This window comes from Alligator sinensis, unplaced genomic scaffold, assembly GCF_000455745.1.
Source record: "Alligator sinensis unplaced genomic scaffold, ASM45574v1 scaffold1264_2, whole genome shotgun sequence".
Taxonomy (NCBI): domain Eukaryota; kingdom Metazoa; phylum Chordata; order Crocodylia; family Alligatoridae; genus Alligator; species Alligator sinensis.
The window spans coordinates 198,924-223,081 of record NW_005843119.1 but is presented as its reverse complement, the minus strand read 5'-3'; the positions used below and the strand labels follow the sequence as shown (position 1 = coordinate 223,081).

The following is a 24,158-nucleotide window of genomic DNA, read 5'->3' as shown; positions in this document are numbered from 1 at the left end:
CACTGCATGAGACCAATGAGCAGGTGAAGGAAAGGGTGTGGGAGTGCCTGTATCCTGGATGGCAATACCTTGTCAGGTCCTGGGGATGTTGGGGAGCCCAGACTGAGAAATGGATCTCCATACCTAGAGTGGTGTTACTTCGTGAAACTAACAGGACTTGAGACACCTGCAGCAACTGCTGCTTAAAGCCGTTTATTGCCAAGAAGAGCATGTTGTAGGATTTCACTGAAACATTGCAAGGAAAGGTTTTCACACTAGAAATGAAGAAACAAAAGAGAAGAGAATGGCACCAGGGACCTTTCCTCTCTGGCAGGCTCCAGCTTCAATCCATCCACAGGAGAAGGTCTGTCTAACACAGGAGAGTTTGGTAATGAGGTAAAAGGTCTTTCTATGTGTGGGGCTGGCTGGAATCTAGCCCCAGAGTGAGGAGAAATCAGTTGTATCAAGACCCTCTGGGAATGGGATATTGGGTTCTTCCCTCAAGGAAGAAGGAAAGGGAATACAGGCTAGCTCAGGGTATCCCTGTGTAATGATGGCAAGTGTCCAGGAACATCCTGACATGCTCATGACAGAGTTGGGACTCGGAGAGGAACGTCCCAGGGGAGTGACTGCAGGGGAGCAGCACAGCAGCTTACAGTCAGCCTCCCTCTGGCACAAGCACAAAGAGCTCCCCAGAGCTACTCCTGGCCCATGTTCTCCTCTATCCAATCGATGTAGGCCGAGACCCGAGTATAGACAGCAGGAGGAATGCCACTGTGTTTTCCAAAGGACACGATACCCTGGGCTATACCTTTGCAAACCAGAGGCCCCCCGGAATCACCCTACAAAAAGGAGAGAAAGGAATCATAGAGTTGTGGAATCCTAGAGCAGAGGTCACCTAGTCCAAGCCCTGCCTGAGGCAGGATCAGCCCTACCCAAACCATCCCGTACCTATCCACTGTCTAACCTCTCAACTAAACAACAATAATTCCTGACTAAACAGAAGACATAACATCCAAACCTGCCACAGGTAAAGCAGGGGGACCATGGTAGCCAAGGTCCTGCCAGTATTAAAATATGCTCGAGAAATCCAAGGCAGAGGGCCATGCCTCAACAACAGAAGAAGGAAAAAAACACCTCCAGTCCACCCCAGTTTGACCACGGGGTAAAGTTCCTTTCTGGTCCCAGATGTGGCATTGGTCTGGCCCTGAGTGGTGGGGAAGGCCCTCTAGCCAAGAACCTCTGGGTTTATGTCGCTGCATGAGCCCTGGCATGGTCCAGTCAAAGTCCCCAAATACCATTGCCTCCAGGAAGACTTAGAAACACCCTGGACATGTGTAGCTGCAGGAGTGGAAAGAATTCCCTCCCAGCCCCATGTGGCAGCCAACAAAGCGCCAAAGCAGGGGAAATACCTGCAGTAGTACCTGGACACAACTACACCTAGCTCATCCTCAACCAGTGGCTGTCCAGCCTCTTCTTGAAAACCTCCAGCGACAGAGGCCACAGCTTCCCAAAGCATCTGTTCCTCACTGCTCTAACAGTGAAGAAGTTTTTTCTGATTTCTAGTCAAAATCAACTTTGCTGAATCTGCAGACCACTAGGTGCTCTACTTGCTGCAGCAAAGGAGAAAAGGTGTTTTCCTCTCTCTTTCTGGTGCCCTGCATATATCTGAAGACTGCTGTCATGTCTCCTCTTAGGTACCTTTTCTGCAAGCTGAACATGCCCAGCTCCTTCAGCCTCTCTTCCTATGTCTTGCCTTCCAAGCACTTTAACTTCCTTGTCATCCATGTGTAGACCCCCCCCCCCTCACTTATCCATGTCTTTCTAGAAGTAGGCTAACATGCCAATTGACTGCCAGTTTTCTCTGAGAATCAGGCCTCTTTGAAAGCCCATCTATTTGAACCCCATCTGGGCATGAGAGCAAATGGAAATATCAAGATATCATGGCTGTTTACACTCACATACAGCACTTTGTAGTATCAGGATCAAGCCTGGAAAATAGTGGGTTCGTTTAACACCTTCCTTTCCAAGTGTAGCAGGCCAAGCTGTTAAATGACTTCATGCCATGCTGGGAATTCAGTATTTTAGTACTGAGCTCAGCATAGCAGGAGGAGGAGCTGCACTGTAGGAAGCAAGGTTGGGCCAAAAGTTACCTTGAAAGATGACTTCTTGTCTCTGCTGTCTCCCATGCAGATCATCAAAGTAGAGTTGAAAGAGCTATACAAGCGCCTACATTGCTCCACATCACCCATTTTCAAATCCACCTCTTGGAGTTTGTTGGATGGCCGGATAATGTGCACTCCAGTCCTTCCCCATCCAGCCACGCTGCATGTGGGTCCTGGTTTCAGCACATTATTAGCTTGGGGCAGACGAATCAGGTCCACGGTCTTGGTTATTTTAGCTTTGCGTGCCAGCTTCCATTGGGAGGACAGAGGGAAGAAGAAGGAGATATATCATGCCCTCTAATTTGCTGGCAATTGCAGCCAGAGTAAGACCAATGCTGAGAGTTTGGATTTTGCTGCTCACTCTCTCCAATAGTTTCTTCAAGCTCATTAATGTACCTTGGGAAGAGGGGCTACAAAAGTCCCCATTTAGCAAAAGGGACAGTAAGGCCTAGGGCTGAAGGACTTGCATGAAGTCACCCAGAAGGGGTGCATCTACATGTGCAATTAATTTGATGTAATAAACTCTGGCACTTATTCACAGGAGTTTATAGCTCTTGAGAACAATATTTGAACATGTGCCTGGGACTGGGAAAGTAAGAGCCAGATCAGAGCAGCCCTGGGTGGCAGGGGTCTGGGGATTCAGCCTGCCAGCCTCGTGTTGCTCCAACCTGGCTCAACATGCTGTAGAGGGACTGGCTGGAGCATAAGGGTGCTCCAGTGCGGGGCTAGCTGGTGGGCAGCCCGCACACTGAAGTACTCACATGCTGCAGCCACCCCTGTCAGCATCTACACATGGTTTTCAGCACATGAAAAAAACTCTGCTGCAGGATAGTACTTGTATTTACAGCAGAGTTTATTAATTTACTGCGACCTAATAGGGCTACACATGTAGGCACCAAGAGGTTTACAGCAGAGTTAATTAGGCAATTCCACAGTAAACATTTGTGTAGATGTGCCCAGTACACCACTAATGGACCCAAGACTGGAGCCTAGGTCTTCTGGTGCCCAAATCCCTCTGCCTGGTATAAAGGCAGGTCTGCCCTGCAGCTTTGACATATCCTCGCTGGGACACTTCTGAGCATTTGCCCCCACACACTCCAGCTGACAAACACCAAACCCCCAAATCCACAGGAAGAGCTTGCAGGCACAAGCAGACATACCCAACTCCCCAGTCCTCACTCCCCTTTCCAGAGTCAGAGATAAAACAAGGCGCCCCCACTATTCCTTTTCCTTCTTACAGATGGGAAGAACACCTACAGGTCCTGACTACCAGGGTCCTGCTCTAACCCATTACTGTTACTCACTCCCCTTCTAGAGCAGGGGTAGCAAACACAATCATAGCTCCCAGGGGCAGGTGCCTTAGCCACTAGACCTCATCCTCTGCTAGCCGTAGAGAGGGAGCTTCACACCTGCTATGTGCAGAGAAGCACAGCCCTTCCCCAGCACCCTCTCGTTATGCACAGTACCTGGAGCAGCATGATGTCGTTTTCTTTGGTTCTCCTATTGTAGTTCTCATGAGGAATTATGTCTTGCACAGCAATTTCCTGCCTATTCTTCTCCGTCATGCTGAGGTCATGGGCTCCGAGAATGACTCGTGTATTGTTTCCCTTTCTTTGAGGCCCAGACTGGCTGAAATGGTATAATTCTGACTTCAGGAAGGATACTCAATCCTAAGGGTTATATTTTGATGTCTCTGGCTTTGTTCCTGGCTGCTCCCTAGCTGTTTACTGCTGCTAACTCCTGACATTTTACCACAATTCTTCTGATAGTCCACATTTTTCATCAAAACCCCAGCTCCTGACATAATGGGATTACACAAAATTTCCCACTTCCGATTTGTTTTTACTGATATTTCAGGAAAGAAGAGCTGGACTCAGAGTCCAGTAACAGAGCCAGGATTGGAATCCAGGAGTTCTGGTGCCCAAATCCCTCTGCCTGGTCGAAAGGCAGGTTGACCCTGCAACTCTGACATATCCTCGCTGGGACACTTCTGAGCACACGCACCCACATGCTCCAGCTGGCGTACACTAAACCCCCAAATCCACAGGAATTGCTCATAAGCACAAGCATATATACCCAACTCCCCAGTCCTCATGTCTCTTTCCAGACTCAGGGATAAAACAAGGGGCCCTCACTGTCCCTTTTCCTTCTTACAAATGAGAAGAACACCTACAGGTCCTGACAGCCAGGGTCCCGCTCTAACCCATTACTATTACTCACTTCCCTTCTAGAGCAGGGGTAGGAAACACAAGACACAGCTCCCAGGGGCAGGTGCCTTAGCCATCAGACCCCAAAACCTCTGCCAGCCATGGAGGGAGCTCCACAGCTGCTGTGTGCAAAGGAGCACAGCCCCTCCCCAGCACCCTCTCATTATGGACAGTACCTGGAACAGCATAATGTCATTTTCAAAGGTTTCTTTATTGTAGTCCTCATGAAGAATCATGCACCGCACTGCAATTGCCTGCCTATTCTTCTTTGAGGCCGTGACAGGTGAGACAAGCAGGTGATCCCACAGGCAGCCAGTGTGGGCCAAGCAGGTCCCATGGGGCTGCCCAGGTTGTCAGGGTCAGCCTCAGAGGTGTCCTGTTACAGGACCCCTGCTCTCACTCGGGGTCAGTGCAGCATTGGGATGGACAGAGGCCCCATTCTCTGTGCTGGGCAGGGGAAGAAACCCGTCTCCTTCAAGAGGGGTCAAAAACTACCCTGCCTGGGGCAGCCCATTCCCAACAATGGCCCACCACCACCAGGAAAGTCAGGGAAGGATCAGCTTGTCCATAGCAGCCAGGCATCCACATCGGGAAGCTCTTGGAGAGGATCATCAAGGAGCATATCTGTGGGGGGCCTGCAGGGGAGATCATGCTCAGGGGCAATCAGCATGGCTTCACCAAAGGCAGGTCCTGCCAGACCAACCTGATTGCCTTTTATGACCAAGTAACTAAATCCTTGGATGATGGTGTCACTGTGGACATAGTCATTCTAGACCTTAAGAAGGCCTTTCACACTGTCTCTCACCCCATCCTCACCAATAAATTAAGTGACTGCAGCATTGATGCCTGCACAGTTGGCCCAGGTGGCCCCTCTCGATCCCACACAGAGGTCAGGGATGGAGGAAGGTGGTAACATTGCAGCCAGGTACGTGCAGAGTGTAACTGCTCTGCAGTACTCTCAGTGCCAAACAGAAGGACAGTGGACCACTGCACTCAATTCCCAACCCAGATTCAGAGCTGGAAGGACCCTGGCCTTGCAGACAGGACCAGCTGCTGCCGGGAGGCACAGAGGGGAATCTCACCCTTTAGGAAGACAATGTGCAGCTGTCAAGACGAAATCCTTTCGCACCAGGAACCCTCCACACGGAGAACCTTTTATCTCCACAAAGGCCATGTATGGTCTTGAGTGAGGTTTGGCTTCCCGGCCACCGATGATTTCCCCTGGGAATCCCCCATCCCAGAGAGACACAAAGTCAGGAGACAGAAGTCCACAATCTCCTACCTCCCTAAATCTCTCGGACCACAGCTCTGGCTGGTCAGAGCTCCCTGTCCCTGGCAGCAGCACCAAATCCTGCCCCTGAGCTGAGCCCCTGGAAATGTTCCTCTTGGTCCCCGCCCCCTGAGAAGCTCATGTCCACACACACAGCACGCTCATCCCTTATGAGCTCCAAGTCCCAGGGACCAGATTGAAGTTTAAATCTAACTCCCTGTGCAGCGCCTTGAAGAGAATGGGCTCAGCTCCCTGTGAGTCTGGGGGGAAAAGCCTCACCCTTCTCTGTACTCACCAGCCAGAGCCCCACTGGACAGGAGCGAGCTCACGAGAAACAGGGGCAGAAGCATCGCTGGAGCCCGACTCAGAAAGTTCACAATGCCACTGCTTTAGTGGGGTTATAAAGAGCAGGCTGTGGTGGGACAGGAAACCTCCATGTGACGTCCCCACACACCAGGCCTGGGTACAGCCCTCCCTGTTACTGGAAACCCCACTCTGTGGAGATGGGGAGTAAAGACCACATCCTCCCAAGTCATCCTTCCCACATGACTTTGCAACATGAGGGGATGCTCAGCACCTGGGCTTGTATTCTGCCAGGGCTGTATCCTGCCATGCATGCCTCATTCTCCTTTGCCCGGGCTGCAGCAGCCTTGTACTCTGCAGTGTTTGTCACTGCCCATACCCACGTCCCCTGCACATCCAGAGCTGAGCTGGGGGGGATGTGACTTACTAGCCAACACAACTCACTCAGCTCTCTCTCCAGCTCAGTGCTAGTGCAGCAGGGGCTGTGGTTAACTCAGACTCATCTCAGTATCTAGTGAGAACTGGGGCCACACACTGGAGCTCAGACGTCACTGTCTCAAGGCATGTGTGACAGCAGGATTTTCAGCAATGGCCTGTTCGAGATCAAAGGGCAAAGTGCTCAGTTCCTACCAGTTGAGCCAGCTGGTCTCACTGCCCTGGACCTAAAGTCCTCACTGGTGTGAATTGGTTTCAGCTGGTTTAGATCCCCCTTGGTGTAAATCACATGTAGCTCTCTGGGAGGCCAGAACAATTTACACCAGCTGAACATATGGCCCATACAAGGCAGCTGAAAGGACAGACTTGGGGTTCCCATTTACCAAACCTGTAGCAGCCCCTAGGAGGTGTTCACACAGGCATAAATGCAGGCTCTGCAATGCTCTCAATGCCAAGCAGAGGGACAGGGGAGTGGTGGGCTCATTGCCCAACCCTGATTCAGAGCTGGGAGGACCCCCTGGGCTTCCTGGAGAAGAGCTGTGTTGAATGGAGAGGAAGAAAAAAGCCCTGGGCAGATTCAAGGGCTTAGCGCATGATATTCAGTGCAACAGTCCTGGGAATGGTGTGCAACCATGTGGTTTAAAGTAATAAGGAACCACCTGAGCCCAATCTAGACATGTTAAATATTTTTAAGGGGACTTGGCCATTCAAGCACCTCCAAGGCTTTGTCAAGCTGAGACTGGAACATGTTGCTTGAAATAGGACTTTGCTCTCTCATTGCTGGTGCTCCGGTTTTATTGACCCCCGCCATCCTGAGGGCAGCCTGAAAAAAATTGTATGTGCCTCTAATCACCTATAACTGAAAATGCCCTGATCCTTGGCCAGAAAGAATTTGCCAGGATTTTCTCCCAGGCCCCCACGTATCTGTGGGCAGCACTGCACACAGCTCCCAAATTCCCACCCTCTCACACAGGCCACCTTCTCTCAACCCATCTGACTGGACCTTTTCATTTCATTGCACATCAGATGCTGTGTTACATAAAACTTCCAGGTCAATCTTTAACATCAAGGTGGAACTCACATTTGATTTTATGGCATTCGGGATTTGAATCCCCCTTTGTTCTATTTCAATGGTTGAACTTTTCTTTTTCTATCAGATATATGTTTCATTCCCTAATTACTTTCTTATCTCACTTTCATTTGAAAATTTAATTTTAATATTCCATTTTCATTTCATTCCTATTTTAAACTTATTTTCCCTTCTCAATGAGCACTTTGTAATTGCACTTGTTATCTTTGTTCCCTTGCTGGATGCAGGTGGAACCTGCAGCATTGTGAGAGCACTCGGGAAGACTGATGTAACTTTGGAAGTAGATACAGGAACTTCTTGTGAGGTCCCTGGGGGCAGACACATGTATTGAGAGTTGCACATGCTTCCCTTTATGTAATTGGAGGCACAGCACTTGATGTGTTAATTCCTGCAGTATTGTAATGTCCCCCGGAGAAAGACAATGCCATGGGGTCTGTCCTGGCAGCAGTGTAAGGTCAACAGAGATACAGCAATGTTTTGGGTGCAGCACCTTCTTGTGTCCACGTCACTGAAGGGAAAGAGATGACAGGGTAGGTTCCTACAGCATGCAGAGCAAAAGGAGGGTGCATTGAAACGATCCAGACAGCACCAATAGCAGTGTGAGGTTCCAGGAAACTGGGTGATGTGAGTGGGGCCGTAGCAGCAGCATTGTGAACTCACAGGACCAAGGCAATGTGGTTGCTGTTTTGCATCAATGGGTTGGGATGATGTGGGCAGCCAGATAACATCAGCACACAGCATTGCGACAGACACCATTCAAAATTATCCTAAAGAATTTCATCAAAGATGTTGATGAGCCAGATGTGTACAAAGGATCACCTGTTTTATTATGTTGGATCCAACCATGGCACCAATTCAAATGAAGCCTCATTATGTTCTGTTCAAGGCCTGATGCAGAAGTCAATCACCATGTCAGACAGGTGCCTTTTAAGGAGTAGTAAATGCATCATGCTCTACTCCCATTGCACCTGTAATTACACCAAGCGGAGAGGGCCCCATATGTGCTGACTACAAGCATATAATAAGCAAAGCACTAACAAAACATCTGTATCAGATTCCAGTCATGCACCAGCTCCTTGCCTCTCTTGCTGGAATGAAAGGTAAAGTGGCTTAGCACAAATGTATCAACCACTCCTTGTGAATGACATAGCTCCAAACGCACAGATGATCATTATCCACTGAGGAGCAGTCCTACCCAAACTTTGAAATAAGAAATTACACTGGGAATTTTCCAGGGTTTTATAGGAGACTTATTCACAGGTCTACAGGGGGTTGTGCCATTTTTTTATGATGTCCGCATCATAGCAGAGTTTGTGGCACAATTAGCTGCTCGACTACAAGAGGAACATAACAGGAGTATGAAAGAGGCAGATATTTGTAGCAGTTACGTGAAGGAGAGAGAGAGGTTCTGAGGTCCCTGGGGACAGGGTCTCACAATGGGGGTCTTACCTGAAGCATTGTTTGGGGAAGGAGATGTGAAAGGCACGTTTCAGCAGCTGTAGGAAGATAAAGTAGGTAGATAGATGCACTTTGGGTCTAGCTGGTACCTGAAGGCAGAAGCAGTCACTGGGGACTGAAGGATGAGCCAAGGAAGTCCTTGCAACAGTGTTGAATCAGTAGGATGGCGCAATGTGATCTAAGCAGACTCCAAGGTCCCTGGAAGTGGAAACAATGTAATGCCCTTCTCTGCAGTATAAGGTCAGTGATGATGGGATGATATGAGGTGATCTTTATACAATGTCATGATCACAAGAGGAAGGATGGTTTCTGCAGCACTGTGAGGTCCCTATGGGAAAAGGTGATGACAAGGGCAATTACTGCAGCCCTGTGAGATGATTGCAAGGACACTGTGACAAGGGAGATGCCAACAGCTGTATTAGCTCAAAGGGAGTGAACCCAGGCTGCTGGTACCACTGCCACTGCAGTGTCGGATCAGTGGGAGATGGGAAATGTCCCTAGGGAAGGACACGCAGCAGTGTGAAGGCGTGAGGTCTCCAGGCATGGGGTGATATAGTGTCCAAAAAGCAGAAGTCCAATATCCCTCCAGCCTCTGCCCAGTATTGTAGACAGCTGGATTTAATATCTCTGATTTACATTTCTTTGTTTCACTGAAACTTTCAGAACTGGATTCAATTAGATTTCTTGTGGGTCACAAAGGTGTGAATTACTTGGGACGTATGTCCCTGTGAAAGCAAGAGGACAACAAGGAAGGCTTCCTTATCTCCATTCCCTTCCCATTCCCGAACATTGCTTCACACTGGTGTGTCATTCCTCCACCTTCGTTCATGGTCTGACAAAGCTGCTTTGTTTTTGTATCTTCTGTAAGCATTTAATTATAGCAACATAACATTCAATAGATTTTGTTATATTCATCTCTGCTTCTAATTATTTTAAGATGACGTTACAATGTAGAGTATCTGGATTATATGAAGTATGGTTCTTCCTTATACGGTTTCCTTTTTTGGGCTTGTGCTCTGTTGGATTGCATCTAATTAAATATATGAAAGTCCAAATTTGTTTAGCTGACAAAACTAGCTGCCACGAGGTTCAGGCTTCTGGGGTCTTTCTTCCTTAGCCACATTTCTGAAGCTTAGGCTCAGACCTCTTACAAGTAAGGGAGCCTGGCACAGCACGTAGCATTGCCTTACAGCACTTGCAGGTGTGTGAAGGTGCTGGGATGGTACATGAAGGATGTGAAGCCACTCGGGGTGGAGCGATGCGACTCTGGTAAGACTCTGGGATCCCAGGATACAGAGCCATGTGGTGTATGTTGTACTTCCAGCACTCCAGGGTCACTGGAAGACAGACAATGTGACTGGGGAAGTGGTGGCAGCAATGCTGGAGGCGAGGGGTGATAGGAGCAGTGTCATCAGGATTGTGAGGTTCCAGGGGTGGGATGATGGAACATAGGTCTAACCGGCAGCACTGGGAGGTACTTGAGGCAAAGGTATTGTGCTGAGTGTGAAGCCTGCAGCACTGGGTGGTCGGTGGAGCAGAGTGATGCATTTGGGGCCATACCTGAAGTCGTGCCAGCAGGGAGGTGAGCTCACAGGGGTAGTGGTAATAGTAATACGACAATGGCTGTGCCACCACATGCTGAGATGACTGGATTGGGCAACACCATGGGCTCCATGCACTAACGAGAGGTAAGTAAGGCTGGAGGCATGTGTGGAATGGAAGTTTTTGCTGGATTGGTGAACTCCTCCTGTTGGTCAGGGCGGATGGCAGGGAGAGGATGTGGAGTGACAGACATCACTGATCTTAAGGCTGTGTCTAGGGCTGTGTATAGTGGTTGTTTAGGGGTCAACCCCAAGCAACAATGGACTGAGTTGCAGGGTGTGTTGGCAAGCAGATTGGCGTTTAAAAGGCAGATAAAGGTGAAACGTGGCCCAGAAAAAATGTGGTTGGCAAAACCTACCAAAATAATGGCCCACCACGGAAGAGACGGGCCCGAATGCCCAAGGGTGTGGCCGAGCAACCAAAGGCTGTGGTACAGTGCGATGACACACCTACACGTATCTCCCATATTGTATCGCCTTTCCATAACTGGCATCACAGTTCCCATACCTCACGTCTGTCCCTCTGCCGCATATGTCCAAAAAATGAAGCCAGCACAACAATTATCACATGATCCTGCCCCCTGTGAGTGCAAACTGCTGCTGGTACTGGTCTGACCTCTCTGGGGAGTCCCCTGGTCCCCCTGGAGCTGTGTATAGCTCAAGCTGAGCAGAGGGAAGCAGCTTCAGACCAGATCCTGATCGGCCTCATAAATGTCTTGTGTAAGTGCCTGGTTTACTGCTCTGGATGTGGCCTTACCTGCTGAGCAGAGGAGTGATGCAGCTGGTTGCATGTGCAGCAGCGGGGCAGCAGGAGGGAGAGGAATAATCTGCATTTATCTCAGCTTCACTTGCACTTTAAAAGGCTCCAGTGTCCAGATGAGACTTTCCAAAGCCTACAGGTCATAGGCACACTAGCCTGGTGTCCTGCAACCTAAGTTTCCTGCAGACAGATGACCAAAAGCTAGTCCCTTCCCAGCCAGGTACCTTCTGCAGCTGGAGCTACAAACATCTGCGCTCAGAAATGGTTCACCTCTGGAATGAGCTAAATACATGGATAAGGCTTGCACATGCTCTACCCTTCTTTTAGCCCCTCTGACTGGGAGGCTGACTGGCTAATGCCGAGTCCTCAGCTGATTCAGCTCAACACTCCTCTTCTTCCTGCCGGCCTGCACTGAAGTGTGTTTGTTGGGGCAATTCTGCCTCATTGATCTGAGAACAGATGGTTAGAAACACCGACCGGGACAGAAATGATCTTGAGGAGCACAGATATCATGATGATTGGGACAGCAGGGAGTGTGTACCAGAGAGTGTACCTGGTTGGGGGCTGAATCCCCTGTTGGGGGGACGTATCCCTTGTGTGGGGGCTGAATCCCCTGTCACAGGGCCATAACCACTGTGTGGGGGCCATCACCCTTGTGGGAGGGCAGCAAAATATGTATTCATGACCCCCTGTGGCAGGGGGTCAGGCTAGATGATCTGTTCAGGTCCTTCCTGACCCTAGCTACTATGATACTATGTATTTAGAGTTCACTTTATTATTATGATAAGAGACTTGCTTTAACACTGTAGATATATCAATAAAACATTGTCCAACTGATCACTGTCTCCGTCTCACTTTCTCTTTATAGCAGTCTTTTGTTTTACTTGTGGAGGAACATGGATTTGGGGGTATTTTACAGTGTGAATTTGGGATTTTTTTATCAGGAATTTTTCAGTTTTCCAGTAGGGAACACCAGAATACCTGCTAGGGAGGCCAGTGGCAGGACCCTGCCTGCTTAGAGCTGGCACCTTGGACCAAGCTGGCTGTGGCTGGCCTCCTGGCCAAATGGGGCCAGGAGGACATGCTTTGACAGTTCAAAGCAGGCCACCACACCCAGAACATCTTCCAGGCAATAGCTGCCCAGATGGCTGGGCAGGGAGCACACATGGCAGTAGTGCCGCACAGAGACCAGCCCTGCAAGCACAGTCCACTGGCAACTAGCCCAGAAGGGCAGATGCCTCTACTGGCTGTGCAGTCCCCATCTGGATCTGGCAGGTGTGCAGCAGGTCACAGTCAGGCAGCAGCCCCCACTGCCAGACTGCTGCAGTGGGTAGAGGGTGCAGGCAACTCTCAGGGCTGCTTCAGCAGTCCAGCTGGCACAAGGGGTAGTGTCCCAGGTACCAGTTGGCTGGGCCCCAGCAGCTTCTGAGAACTAGTAGCCCTGAGCTACTTGCCAGGGCGGCTTTTTATACTGCTGGGGCCAGGACAGGGCAGCTTTTTATACTGCTGGGGACAGCACAGGTGCTGGCCCTGGGGCTCTAGCTCACCCCGGCTGCAGATCCGGGAGGAGCCAGGCAGGGTTATTTTGCCCCAAGTGGCACAATTTGCTCCACACCAAAGTGCATGTCCAAGCACATGCGCTGAAGCAAGAAGTCCTGGCTCAAATTTACACCGCTTCTATTTGAGCTGCTGCAAGCACAATTAAGGGTGGAAGGGATTATTAGCTCACCTAATCTGACCTTCAGCGCACAACTTCCTGGAAAAAAACTTTTCTTCTTTGAAAAACATCATATTTTCAAAAAGTTTCCTGCCAGATGGAAAAATAAGTTAAAAAAGAGATTCCCTGAGCTGCCTGACTCTCCAGCCCTCTTGCCCAATTTCTGCCAGACATTTCAACAGACCTCCATGTCCCTGCAGACTGCTCCATCAGAGTACTCCTGTGGGGCATTCTCCTATCAGGGATGTTTTGACCTGTACAGCATAAGACATTACAGTTCACTTACCTTCCCCAGTACCCAGCACAGTGACTTGTTTGGCTTTTCCCCAGCCCCCAAACCACTTCTGTTGTACCTCTCCACACACTCCAATTTTTCAATGTTTTTCAAATAAAATTGCAACCTTCTAGGGTAGGGGTTTTCACCGTTTTTTAAGAAACGTACCTCTTTTGGTGGTGGTGGCTGGATGCAGAGTGAGTGGGGGGGCTTGCACGCGACCACCACCACCACCATCCACCATCCCGCTCCACACCACCACTGCCACACCCCACTCCCACATCTGGTCACACATGCAGCTCCGAGGGTAGCTGAGGGGCCTTACACCTGGCCAATTGTACGCCGCCTATCAGCAGCCCACAGAACCACCTGTGCGATTGCCCGTGGAAAAGTGTCGCGTGACAGCAGCACAGGGTGGTGAATGGAGGCAGCAGCTACTGCGTGTGAGCTTCCCCTCACCCCAGCATCTGGCCAGCTGGGTAGCACCTGTGCATCCCACAGAGGGGCAATGCTACCTTTGCCTTCCCCCCAGCCTTGCTCCTGGGAGGCAGTGGCACGGCTCCGTCCCCACCCATACCCCCTCGGACCTTTCCAAGTACCCTTAGGGGTACACATACCCCTGGCTGACAACCCCTGTTCTAGTGCTTAGATCAACTTACTGGGGCCTCTGGAGGCCCCAACTACCAGGCAGGTGCTCTGGCAGGATTCACGGACCTCTCTGTCCCTAGAGCCCTTGATCCCTTGTACTTATGACAGCCAGAGCCCAGGGGAGAAGGAAGAAGACTGTGGGGAGCAGAAGCAGTAACTGCATTGTCACAGGAAAGTGCACTGGACTCTGTAGAGCTGGGGGTTATATGGCCAGAGGTGACCTTGTTACTTAAAATTGCCAATAGCTTAAATTAAGAGTAAGACCTTAAAAAGGGGGATAAGGCAAAATGCCGTGTTTATTGATTACGTGAAGCAAATACATAAGCTTGGACACACCAGTCATACAAACAGACATACACAAGCATACATACAAACAGACATAGACAAACATGCAGACAAAACCACTCCAGGAAGATGTTATAGTTACCAGCAGATTTTACTCAGTATTAGCACTAGATGGCTGGGTCCAAGCTTATCGAGGATATGAGTGGGGATAACAGGGATTCATGCCTGTGCTCCATGAGGTTGCAGAGAGTGGATTCCCCATCTTGGTTTGTGTGCATCCCACTTCTATAGGGATTTCAAGTCTTTGTTCAGCATTGGGGTTTTTTCAATGCTCCGTTTTTAATTAGAGGTTGTTCCTTCTGGTTATCTCAACTTGAGGTCATTCCAGAGTATCTCCGATGAGGTCATTCCAGTAAAGTTGGTTATCTCTGAGTTGGCATTTCAGTCTTGATCTTTGCCTTAAAGAATTGTGTAGTTCAAATGGCAGGATATGCAAAATTCCTTCTTCTTTGCAGCTGATTACAGATGAGTTCTTCAGCCATCCATTAATTAGCTTAATTAGTTTACTGTCTGGTAACTTATACATTGGTGCCTTGTTGCTTACACAATCAGTTACATTTTCTTCTGTTTTCATGCAAATAGTTACCATTCTTTCACCATTCACCCTCTCACACAAATATACGAAGTTCATCTACTCATGTCAAGCAGGGAACAAGCACAAAATGGAGTTTTAGTTGTTCATGCAATCATAGAGGTTGATCAATTCAATATTATTATCATTTAAACATAACTAATATGCAAAAATTCATACTACAACCTCAGGGTGATGTTCGCATTCATGACAGTGGGATCAGGGGTGGGATCTGTCCCTGCAGGACAGTGATTTCACACAAAGTGCTGGAGGCAGGACAGACTATACACAGCTAGGGTTGTTCCCCCTACAGCTGGGTAACAAGTGAGGCGGCGGCCATCTGCAGAGGGGCTGAGAGCTGACAGGCTTGTTAGCAGTAGCTCTTTCCCCACATCAGAGCTCTTGGGTGGTGACTGTGGTTAACCCTGAGCTATTTCAGTTTTGAGTGAGAATGTAGCTTTTCATCCTTCTGAACAGACCATCAGGGGTGATGGAGTCCGTACTCTGAAAAACGTGGTGCAGAAGCTGGATGCTCTTGGTGTGCGAATATCTTGGAGCCCCAGCTCAGACCCCAACCCAATTGTGCCAGGTGCTGTACAAGCACAAAGAGGGAAGGCCCAACCCCCAAACAGTTTACATGGAAGAAAGTGCAAAATATGTTGCCGAGTGCTGCCAGAAAAAAACTATGGACAAGGAAAGGCTTTGGCTTCAGCCAAATATTCCCCCAGAAGTTTTACCTTATTTTTCCATTGAGGAAAAGTCAAATGCTAGCTTCTTGGCTGGTCACCCTCCCTGCATGGGGAATGATGTTGGATCTCACAGACCTCCTGAACCAGGGGCAAAAACACTTTAGCCCCATGTGGGCCTGAGTTGGGACCTTAATGCTCACCCCTGCTGATTGATCCCATAGGGACACTAATGTTAGGCCCTGCATCATCTCTAGTCCTAGGCAAAGACTAAATGGGCTTCATGGGAGGGACCAAGCACTCAGGATAATGGCACTGGAGGGGCTGATGGTATCTGTGAGACAAGTGCAGACCCAGACTCAAATAACCACATCTCCTTCTGACCAACTCCATGCTGCACACAGGACTTGAGACACCTGCAAGAACTGCTGCTTAAAGCCATTTATTGTATGCCATTTACTGCAGAGAAGAGCATGTTGCAGGATTTCGCTGCTGCATTTCAAGGAAAGGTTTTCGCACTAGAAATGAAGAGGCTAAAGTGGAGCAAATGGCACCTTGAAACTTTCAGTTCTGGAGGGCACCAGCTTCCATGCAGCCAGGGGAGAGGGTCTGGCTAGCTTAGGAGAGTTGGGTAATGCGGTACAGGGACTTCATCTCTGTGTGGCTGGCTGGAGTCTAGTCCTATACTGAGGATAAATCAGTTGTATTGGGATGCTCAGGGAATGGGAAGTTGGGTCTTTCCCCTCAAATGGGCAGGGAAGAAGGCTAGCTCAGGGTATCCCCATCCCATTGAGATGTAATGATGGCAAGTGTCAGGGAACATTTTGACATGCTCTGGACAGAGTTGAGACCCCCAGCTCTGAGAGGAATATCTCAAGGCACTGAATGTGGTGGAGCAACAGAGCAGCTACAACCAGCCTCCCTCTGTTATATCCCCAGAGCTATTCCTGGCCCATGTTCTCCTCTATCCAATTGATGTAGGCTGAGATACGTGTATAGAAAGTAGGAGGAAGGCCATTGTACACTCCATAGGACACAATACCATAGGCTTTACCTTTGCACACCAGAGGCCCCCCCAGAATCAACCTACAAAAAGGAAAGAAAGAAATCATAGAGAAGTCAAGCTTGATGGGACCTCCAGAAGTCACCTAGTTCAACTCCTGCTTGAGGCAGGATCATCCCTCTCCAAACCATCCTACACATATCCACTGTCTAACCTCTTAGGGCTGGCTGTGTCTTTGTGCTAACTCAACACAAAACCTTACACCCCAACCTGCCACAGATAAACAGGGGGACCATGTTAAAATGTGCTTGAGAGACCCGAGACAGAGAGCCATGCCCCGACTACAGAGGAAAGAAAAAACCACCCCCAGTTCATACCGATCTGACCCTGGGGTAAAATTCCTTACTAATCCCAGATGTGGCGTTAGTCCGACCCTGATTGGAAGGGAAGGCCCTCTAGCCAGGATCCTCTGTGTTTAAGTCCCAGCAGAAGCACTGGCACAGACCAGTCAAAGTTCCCAGCCTTGGTTGCAGCCAAAAGCCAATGCCTCTAAGGAAGGCTTAGAAGCTCCCTGGGCATCTGTAGCAGCAGAACTGGACAACAAAATTCCTTCCCAACCCCATGTTGCAACCAGCAAAGTCCCAAAGCAGGTGAAATACCTGCAGTAAAGCATAGGCACAGCTATGCCTAGATCATGCCCAGCCAGTGGCTGTCCAATCTCTTCTTGAACAACTCCAGTGACAGAGGCCACAACTTCCCAAGGTGTCTGCTCATCACTGCTCTTAACAGTGAAATGTTTTTCTAGTCAAAATTGACTTTGCTACAACTGCAGACCATTGGGTGCTCTACCTGCTGCAGCAAAGGAGAAAAAGTGTTTTTCTCTCTTTCTGGCACCCTTCATGTAATTGAAGTCGGTCATGTCCCCTCTTAAGCAACTTTTCTGCAAGCTGAACGTGCCCAACTCCTTCAGCCTCTCTTCCTATGTCTTGCCTTCCAAGCCCTTTAACTTTCTTGTCACCCATGTCTGGACCCCCTCACTTCTCCACGTCCTCCTAGAAGTAGGCTAATATGCAAGTTGGCTGATGGGAAAGACCATCTATTTGGAACCCATCTGAGCATGAGAGTTAACGGAAAGAGCACGATGCAATGGCTGTTGGCACCCACAGACAGTAGTGTGTAGTATCAGTATCAAGTCTGGCCCATAGCATGTTTGTTTCATGCCTTCCCATCAGGCTGCTAAATGACTTCATGCCATGTTTGGAAGTAAGTATTTCAGTGCCAAGCTCAGCATAGCAGGAGCACAGGGGGGTAGGAGCTGCATTATAAAAAGCAGGGTCAGAAACAAGAGAATTACCTGGAAAGGTGACTTCTCCTCTCCTCTGTGCAGATCAAAAGTGGAGTTGAAAGAGTGATAGAACTGCATACACTGCTTCTCCTCAGCCACCTGCAAGTCCACCTCCCTGAGCTGGCAGGGTTGAGTGGGCAGGTCTACTCCAGTCATTCTCCAGCCAGCCACGCTGCAATTGGTCCCTGGTTTCAACACAGCATTAGCTTGGGGCAGATGAATTGGCTTCACAGTCTCATTTATTGTAGCTTTGTGTGCCAGCTTCCATAAGGAGGACAGAGGAATGAGGAAACAGATATATTATGCCCTCTGACTGGTGGTAATTTTAGCTAGGAAGAGACTGATGGTGAGATTTTGCCCTTTGCTGGCTCACTCTCTCTAAAAGTTTGAGTTTGTTCAGCCTTATTAATGGACTTTGGGAAGAGGGGCTACAAAAGTCCCTGTGCAGCTATGGCAGATAGTGGAGGAAGGACTTGCACAAAGTCAACCCAGAGGGAGCCAGTAACAGAGCCAGGATTGGAATCCAGGAGTTCTGGTGCCCAAATCCCTCTGCCTGGTCGAAAGGCAGGTTGACCCTGCAACTCTGACATATCCTCGCTGGGACACTTCTGAGCACACGCACCCACATGCTCCAGCTGGCGTACACTAAACCCCCAAATCCACAGGAATTGCTCATAAGCACAAGCATATATACCCAACTCCCCAGTCCTCATGTCTCTTTCCAGACTCAGGGATAAAACAAGGGGCCCTCACTGTCCCTTTTCCTTCTTACAAATGAGAAGAACACCTACAGGTCCTGACAGCCAGGGTCCCGCTCTAACCCATTACTATTACTCACTTCCCTTCTAGAGCAGGGGTAGGAAACACAAGACACAGCTCCCAGGGGCAGGTGCCTTAGCCATCAGACCCCAAAACCTCTGCCAGCCATGGAGGGAGCTCCACAGCTGCTGTGTGCAAAGGAGCACAGCCCCTCCCCAGCACCCTCTCATTATGGACAGTACCTGGAACAGCATAATGTCATTTTCAAAGGTTTCTTTATTGTAGTCCTCATGAGGAATCATGCACCGCACTGCAATTGCCTGCCTATTCTTCTTTGAGGCCGTGACAGGTGAGACAAGCAGGTGATCCCACAGGCAGCCAGTGTGGGCCAAGCAGGTCCCATGGGGCTGCCCAGGTTGTCAGGGTCAGCCTCAGAGGTGTCCTGTTACAGGACCCCTGCTCTCACTCGGGGTCAGTGCAGCATTGGGATGGACGGAGGCCCCATTCAATATGCTGGGCAGGGGAAGAAACCCGTCTCCTTCAAGAGGGGTCAAAAACTACCCTGCCTGGGGCAGCCTATTCCCAACAATGGCCCACCACCACGAGGAAAGTCAGGGAAGGATCAGCTTGTCCCCAAGCAGCCAGGCATCCACACCTGTGCCCAGGTGGCCCCTCTCAATCCCACACAGAGGTCAGGGATGGAGGAAGATGGTAACATTGCAGCCAGGTACGTGCAGAGTGTAACTGCTCTGCAGTACTCTCAGTGCCAAACAGAAGGACAGTGGACCACTGCACTCAATTCCCAACCCAGATTCAGAGCTGGAAGGACCCTGGCCTTGCAGACAGGACCAGCTGCTGCCAGGAGGCTGCCTAAATCTCACCCTTTAGGAACACAGTGTGCGGCTGTCAAGACAAAATCCTTTTGCACCAGGAACCCTCCACACTGAGAACCTTTTATCTCCACAAAGGCCATGTATGGTCTTGAGTGAGGTTTGGCTTCCCGGCCACCGATGATTTCCCCTGGGAATCCCCCATCCCAGAGAGACACAAAGTCAGGAGACAGAAGTCCACAATCTCCTACCTCCCTAAATCTCTCGGACCACAGCTCTGGCTGGTCAGAGCTCCCTGTCCCTGGCAGCAGCACCAAATCCTGCCCCTGAGCTGAGCCCCTAGAAATGTTCCTCTTGGTCCCCTCCCCATGAGAAGCTCATGTCCACAGACACAGCACGCTCATCCCTTATGAGCTCTATAGTCCCAGGGACCAGATTGAAGTTTAAATCTAACTCCCTGCACAGCGCCTTGAAGAGAATGGGCTCAGCTACCTGTGAGTCTGGGGGGAAAAGCCTCACCCTTCTCTGTACTCACCAGCCAGAGCCCCACTGGACAGGAGCGAGCTCACGAGAAACAGGGGCAGAAGCATCGCTGGAGCCCGACTCAGAAAGTTCACAATGCCACTGCTTTAGTGGGGTTATAAAGAGCAGGCTGTGGTGGGACAGGAAACCTCCATGTGACATCCCCACACACCAGGCCTGGGTACAGCCCTCCCTGTTATTCTGTGGAGATGGGGAGTAAAGACCACATCCTCCCAAGTCATCCTTCCCACATGACTTTGCAACATGAGGGGATGCTCAGCACCTGGGCTTGTATTCTGCCAGGGCTGTATCCTGCCATGCATGCCTCATTCTCCTTTCCCCAGGCTGGAGCAGCCTGGTACTCTGCAGTGTCTATCACTGCCCATACTCATGTCCCCTGCACATCCAGAGCTGAGCTGGGGGGGATGTGACTTACTAGCCAACACAACTCACTCAGCTCTCTCTCCAGCTCAGTGCTAGTGCAGCAGGGGCTGTGGTTAACCCAGACTCATCTCAGTATCTAGTGAGAACTGGGGCCACACCCTGGAGGTCACATATCAAGGTCTCAAGGCACCTGTGACAGCAGGATTTTCAGAAATTACCTGTTCAATATCAAAGGGCAAAGTGCTCAGTTCCTACCAGTTGATCCAGCTGGTCTCACTGCCCTGGGCCTAAAGTCCTCACTGGTGTGAATTGGAGTCATCTGGGTTAGATTCTCCTTTGGTGTAAATCACATGTAGCTCTCTGGGAGGCCAGAACAATTTACACCAGCTGAACATATGGCCCATACAAGGCAGCTGAAAGGACAGACCCAGGCACCCCATATACCAAAGATGTGAGAACTCCCAGCACTGTGCAGATACAAGGGCCTATCACATGATATTCAGTACCTCAGTCTTGAGAGCCATGCCATTTCAAGTTAAAAAGGACCACCACAGCACAACCCAGAGAGTTCTGCTTAGTGTTTCTTAATTATTTTTATGGGGGTTTGGCCATTCAAGCCCCTGCAAGGCTTTGACAAGTTTGATTGTGTCTATTGAAACACATAATTGTCCTCCTTTGCTTTGCTGACCAAGCTAGCTGCCACATCTGCAAAGGTTCAAACTTCTGCAGTCTTTCTGCCTTAGCCACATTTCTGCAGCTTAGGGCCCAGACCTCTTACAAATAAGCAACCCTGGCAACAGCACGTAGCATTGCCTTACAGCACTTACAGGCGTATGAAGGTGCTGGGATGGTACATGAAGGATGTGAAGCCACTCAGGGTGGAGTGATGTAACTCTCGTAAGACGCTGAGGTCCCGGGGTACAGAGCCATGTTGTGCATGTTGTACTTCCAGCACTATAGGGCATCTAGAGAATAGGCCATGTGACTGGGGAAGTGGTAGCAGCAGTGCTGGAGGGAAGAGCTGACAGGAGCAGCACCATCAGGATTGTGAGGCCCCAGGAGTGGGATAATGGGATATAGGTCTGACCAGCAGCACCGTCAGGTACTCGAGGCAAAGGTATTGTGCTGACTGAAGCCTGCAGAACTGGGTTACATTTGGGGCCATACCTGAAGTCGTGCCAGCAGGACTGTGAGCTCACACTGGTAATGGTAAGACGACAACTGCTGTGCCACCACATGATAAGATGACTGGATCGGAGCAACACCATGGGGCTCCCTGCACTGACTAGAAGGAGCACAAGGCAATGGGGTAGTTGCTACAGCAGTGCCAGGTCAGTGGGGGAAGGGATGGTGTGACAGGAGCTGTAGCTGCATCCCAAGAGCTCACAGGGCTTTTCATGGGGTGCTGCACTCAGCATTGTGAAATCCCTGAGGAAAGCCAAGCCTGTTACTAAGAGCAGGGCTGGGCAGCAAAGGTAGAAACCTGCAGACCCAGATAATACACAGCTGCAGCTAATTAGGTAAGGGCTTGCTGAAGAGAGCAAGGGAAGACACCTGTGGCCTGCTGAGAGGCTCCCAAGGCAGGGGAGGAGAAGGAGAAGTCGAAGGAGAAGTCAGGGGCTAGGTAAGCCTGTCCATGAGCAGGAGGAAGGGGCTCACTGCTGGGAGCAGAGAGAAGCAGCACAGAGAGAAGTGGAGAACGGCCCTGGCTGTGCTCGCTGAAGGAGCCCCAGGCTGAGCAGAGAGGCAGTGCAGGGACTGGAGAGCTGCGAGCAGGCCCAGGAGGGCCTGAGCCAGGGGCAGCAGCAGAACTGTGGAGGAGCCCGAGGAGCATGTGGGGAAAGGCACCCAGTGCCCTTGGTTGTGTTGGGGTTTTGCTTTAGGTTACTGTTAGGCTGCAAGGCCTGGATGTGGCTGTAAGTATGGCAGGTGAGGGCAGGGCTGGGCCAGAGTGGAAGGGGTGGGATCAGAGCTCCCAGCCAACCTTGGGGATGGCTGTGCGGTACTGCCCAGCCCACCTGGGCTCCTTCTATGCACACGTCCTCTCCCACCACTTCTTTGACCCAGTTCAAGCAGGATTTGTCCCTTGCTCCACTTACTTCTGTCCATCGGGGCCAAATGCAGCTTTATTGTAAAGGCCAGGGTTCTTCACTGAAACCAGCAGATGAGAAAACCTGCCAGTGAGCCACTTGAAAGCTTAGAAATTAGAAGATTTTGGTTGATATAGGAGAATTAGGATTCCAGATCAGCAAAAGTTAAATAGGACTGGGCAAAAAAGTCAGACACGTTGTTTCTTCAGTTCTCAGGAAGAGTTTTGTAAAATCTATGCTACACATTTTCACCTTCTATTTTTGGGGTATTTTTATTTTTTCCCCTCTTTTTAAAAAAAACAAAAAAAACCCTTTTCTCTCATGTTCACTGCTTCTTTTCTTCCATTTTTTTTAAAATCTTTTTCTGTTATACCACTAAAAACATGAGTGGAGGAGGGGGAGAAAATGACAAATAATAGAATTTCCCAAAGGCTAACTTTTAATTTATGCTTTTATTGAAAAATAGATTTTTTTTTCTTATAAATAATTTCTATTTACTAAAAATTATATTTTTAGTCAAATATATTTTTTTGCTTAAAGAATACTCTTCAGGCTAAAGCTTTATTATGGCTTTTCCATATTCCTCTCTGGAAGGCAGTATTCTGGTATGTAGGTAGGTAGGTAAAAAAAAAAAAAAAATTAAAGAAAAATTAAATCTTTTTTAAATATAGACATCAAATCATTCCCAAACAAAAGCTTTGCTAAAAAAAAAAAAGTCTAAATGACAATCAGATAGCCACTTACTAACAGTAACACAAACATTGAAGGGTTTTATTAAAAGTAAGATCATGATCAAATTATGTTATTCTTGGTTAAAGCTAAATTGTTAAGCAATCATTAATTAACAATGACCAGACATTATTGTTGTTCATTTTAAAGTTAGGTAGACAAATAAATGGGTTGCTTTATTCAAAAATGTGAACAGATTAGTGTTAACAGCCAATTAAGTATAAATAACTATAAAATGTGTGGGGTTGATCATTAAAAGAAAATCAAGTTCTCATTCATTGTTATAGGGATTGGACATCTCTTCAAAATATTGTTCTCTTTCAAGGTTAAACCTTAGCTCGGCCCTGCCACTTCCCCCTTCACTTCTGGCCCTTCCTCCCCACCCCACAATGCCCAACCACAAAAATCTTCCCACCACATTCACCATTATAGCTTTTGCATTTGATTTTCAGGAGGGCCATGTAGGGTTTGGAATGGGCCTTCGCTGGCTAGCTGTTGATGATCTTCCGTTTTAAAAAAAAGTCAATTAATTTTATCCCTGCTCTGGTAAGAGAGAAGGATCAGATGAGGTAGGCTAGAAGAGGCCTGGGAGTCAGGTCTCCTGGATACTATTCCAATTTCTCTCAATAACTTCATCAATAATGCTGAGCCAGTCCCTTTCCCTCTCTGGCTCAGTTTGCCATAAGTAATTGCTGGGGTTGGCAAATGGGACTGGTTTGGGCTGGCAACCCTGTCTGCATGGAGGAATCAATACATCCTTTATGTGACGGGCTAGCTGGCAGTGACTTAACCCAGGGGTTTTGAAAGGGCAAAAGATGATTGGAGGACTTGGGATTCCCTTTCCTCACCAATCTGGTAATGATTTGACCCAGGGGTTTTGAAGGGGTAAACAATGATTGGAGGACTTGGGATTCCCTTTCCTCACCAATCAGGCCCCAGAGACTCACCCTCCGGGTTCCCTGATTGAGTCACCTGGAAGGGGATAAA

The 24,158-nt window shown here is 49.2% G+C and overlaps 2 protein-coding genes across 2 annotated transcripts; both read right to left on the bottom strand.

Moving 5' to 3' along the window:
* Window positions 1–493: 493 nt before the first annotated feature.
* Window positions 494–5,549, bottom strand: LOC102388738 (mast cell protease 3-like). Its single transcript, XM_006037468.2, has 4 exons — window positions 5,434–5,549; window positions 3,611–3,773; window positions 2,133–2,393; window positions 494–821 (listed from the first exon to the last, which is right to left on the bottom strand). Exons 1-4 carry the CDS (start codon window positions 5,523–5,525, stop codon window positions 678–680), a joined length of 660 nt encoding a protein of 219 aa, XP_006037530.1. The 5' UTR covers window positions 5,526–5,549; the 3' UTR covers window positions 494–677.
* Window positions 5,550–16,450: 10,901 nt separating this feature from the next.
* Window positions 16,451–22,461, bottom strand: LOC102388488 (duodenase-1-like). Its single transcript, XM_014526687.1, has 6 exons — window positions 22,452–22,461; window positions 19,498–19,636; window positions 18,696–18,702; window positions 17,867–18,118; window positions 16,775–16,782; window positions 16,451–16,595 (listed from the first exon to the last, which is right to left on the bottom strand). Exons 1-6 carry the CDS (start codon window positions 22,459–22,461, stop codon window positions 16,451–16,453), a joined length of 561 nt encoding a protein of 186 aa, XP_014382173.1.
* Window positions 22,462–24,158: the final 1,697 nt, after the last annotated feature.

What these genes read in the sequence shown, in the direction of transcription:
- LOC102388738 (XM_006037468.2), bottom strand. Translation starts at nt 5,525, where the DNA reads ATGGCCTTTGTGGAGATAAAAGGTTCTCCGTGTGGAGGGTTCCTGGTG. An exon ending in GCACATTGTCTTCCTAAAGG is followed by an intron (nt 3,774 to 5,433) that starts GTGAGATTCCCC and finishes ATACCATTTCAG; the next exon opens with CCAGTCTGGGCCTCAAAGAA. An exon ending in ACGACATCATGCTGCTCCAG is followed by an intron (nt 2,394 to 3,610) that starts GTACTGTGCATA and finishes TCCCAATGGAAG; the next exon opens with CTGGCACGCAAAGCTAAAAT.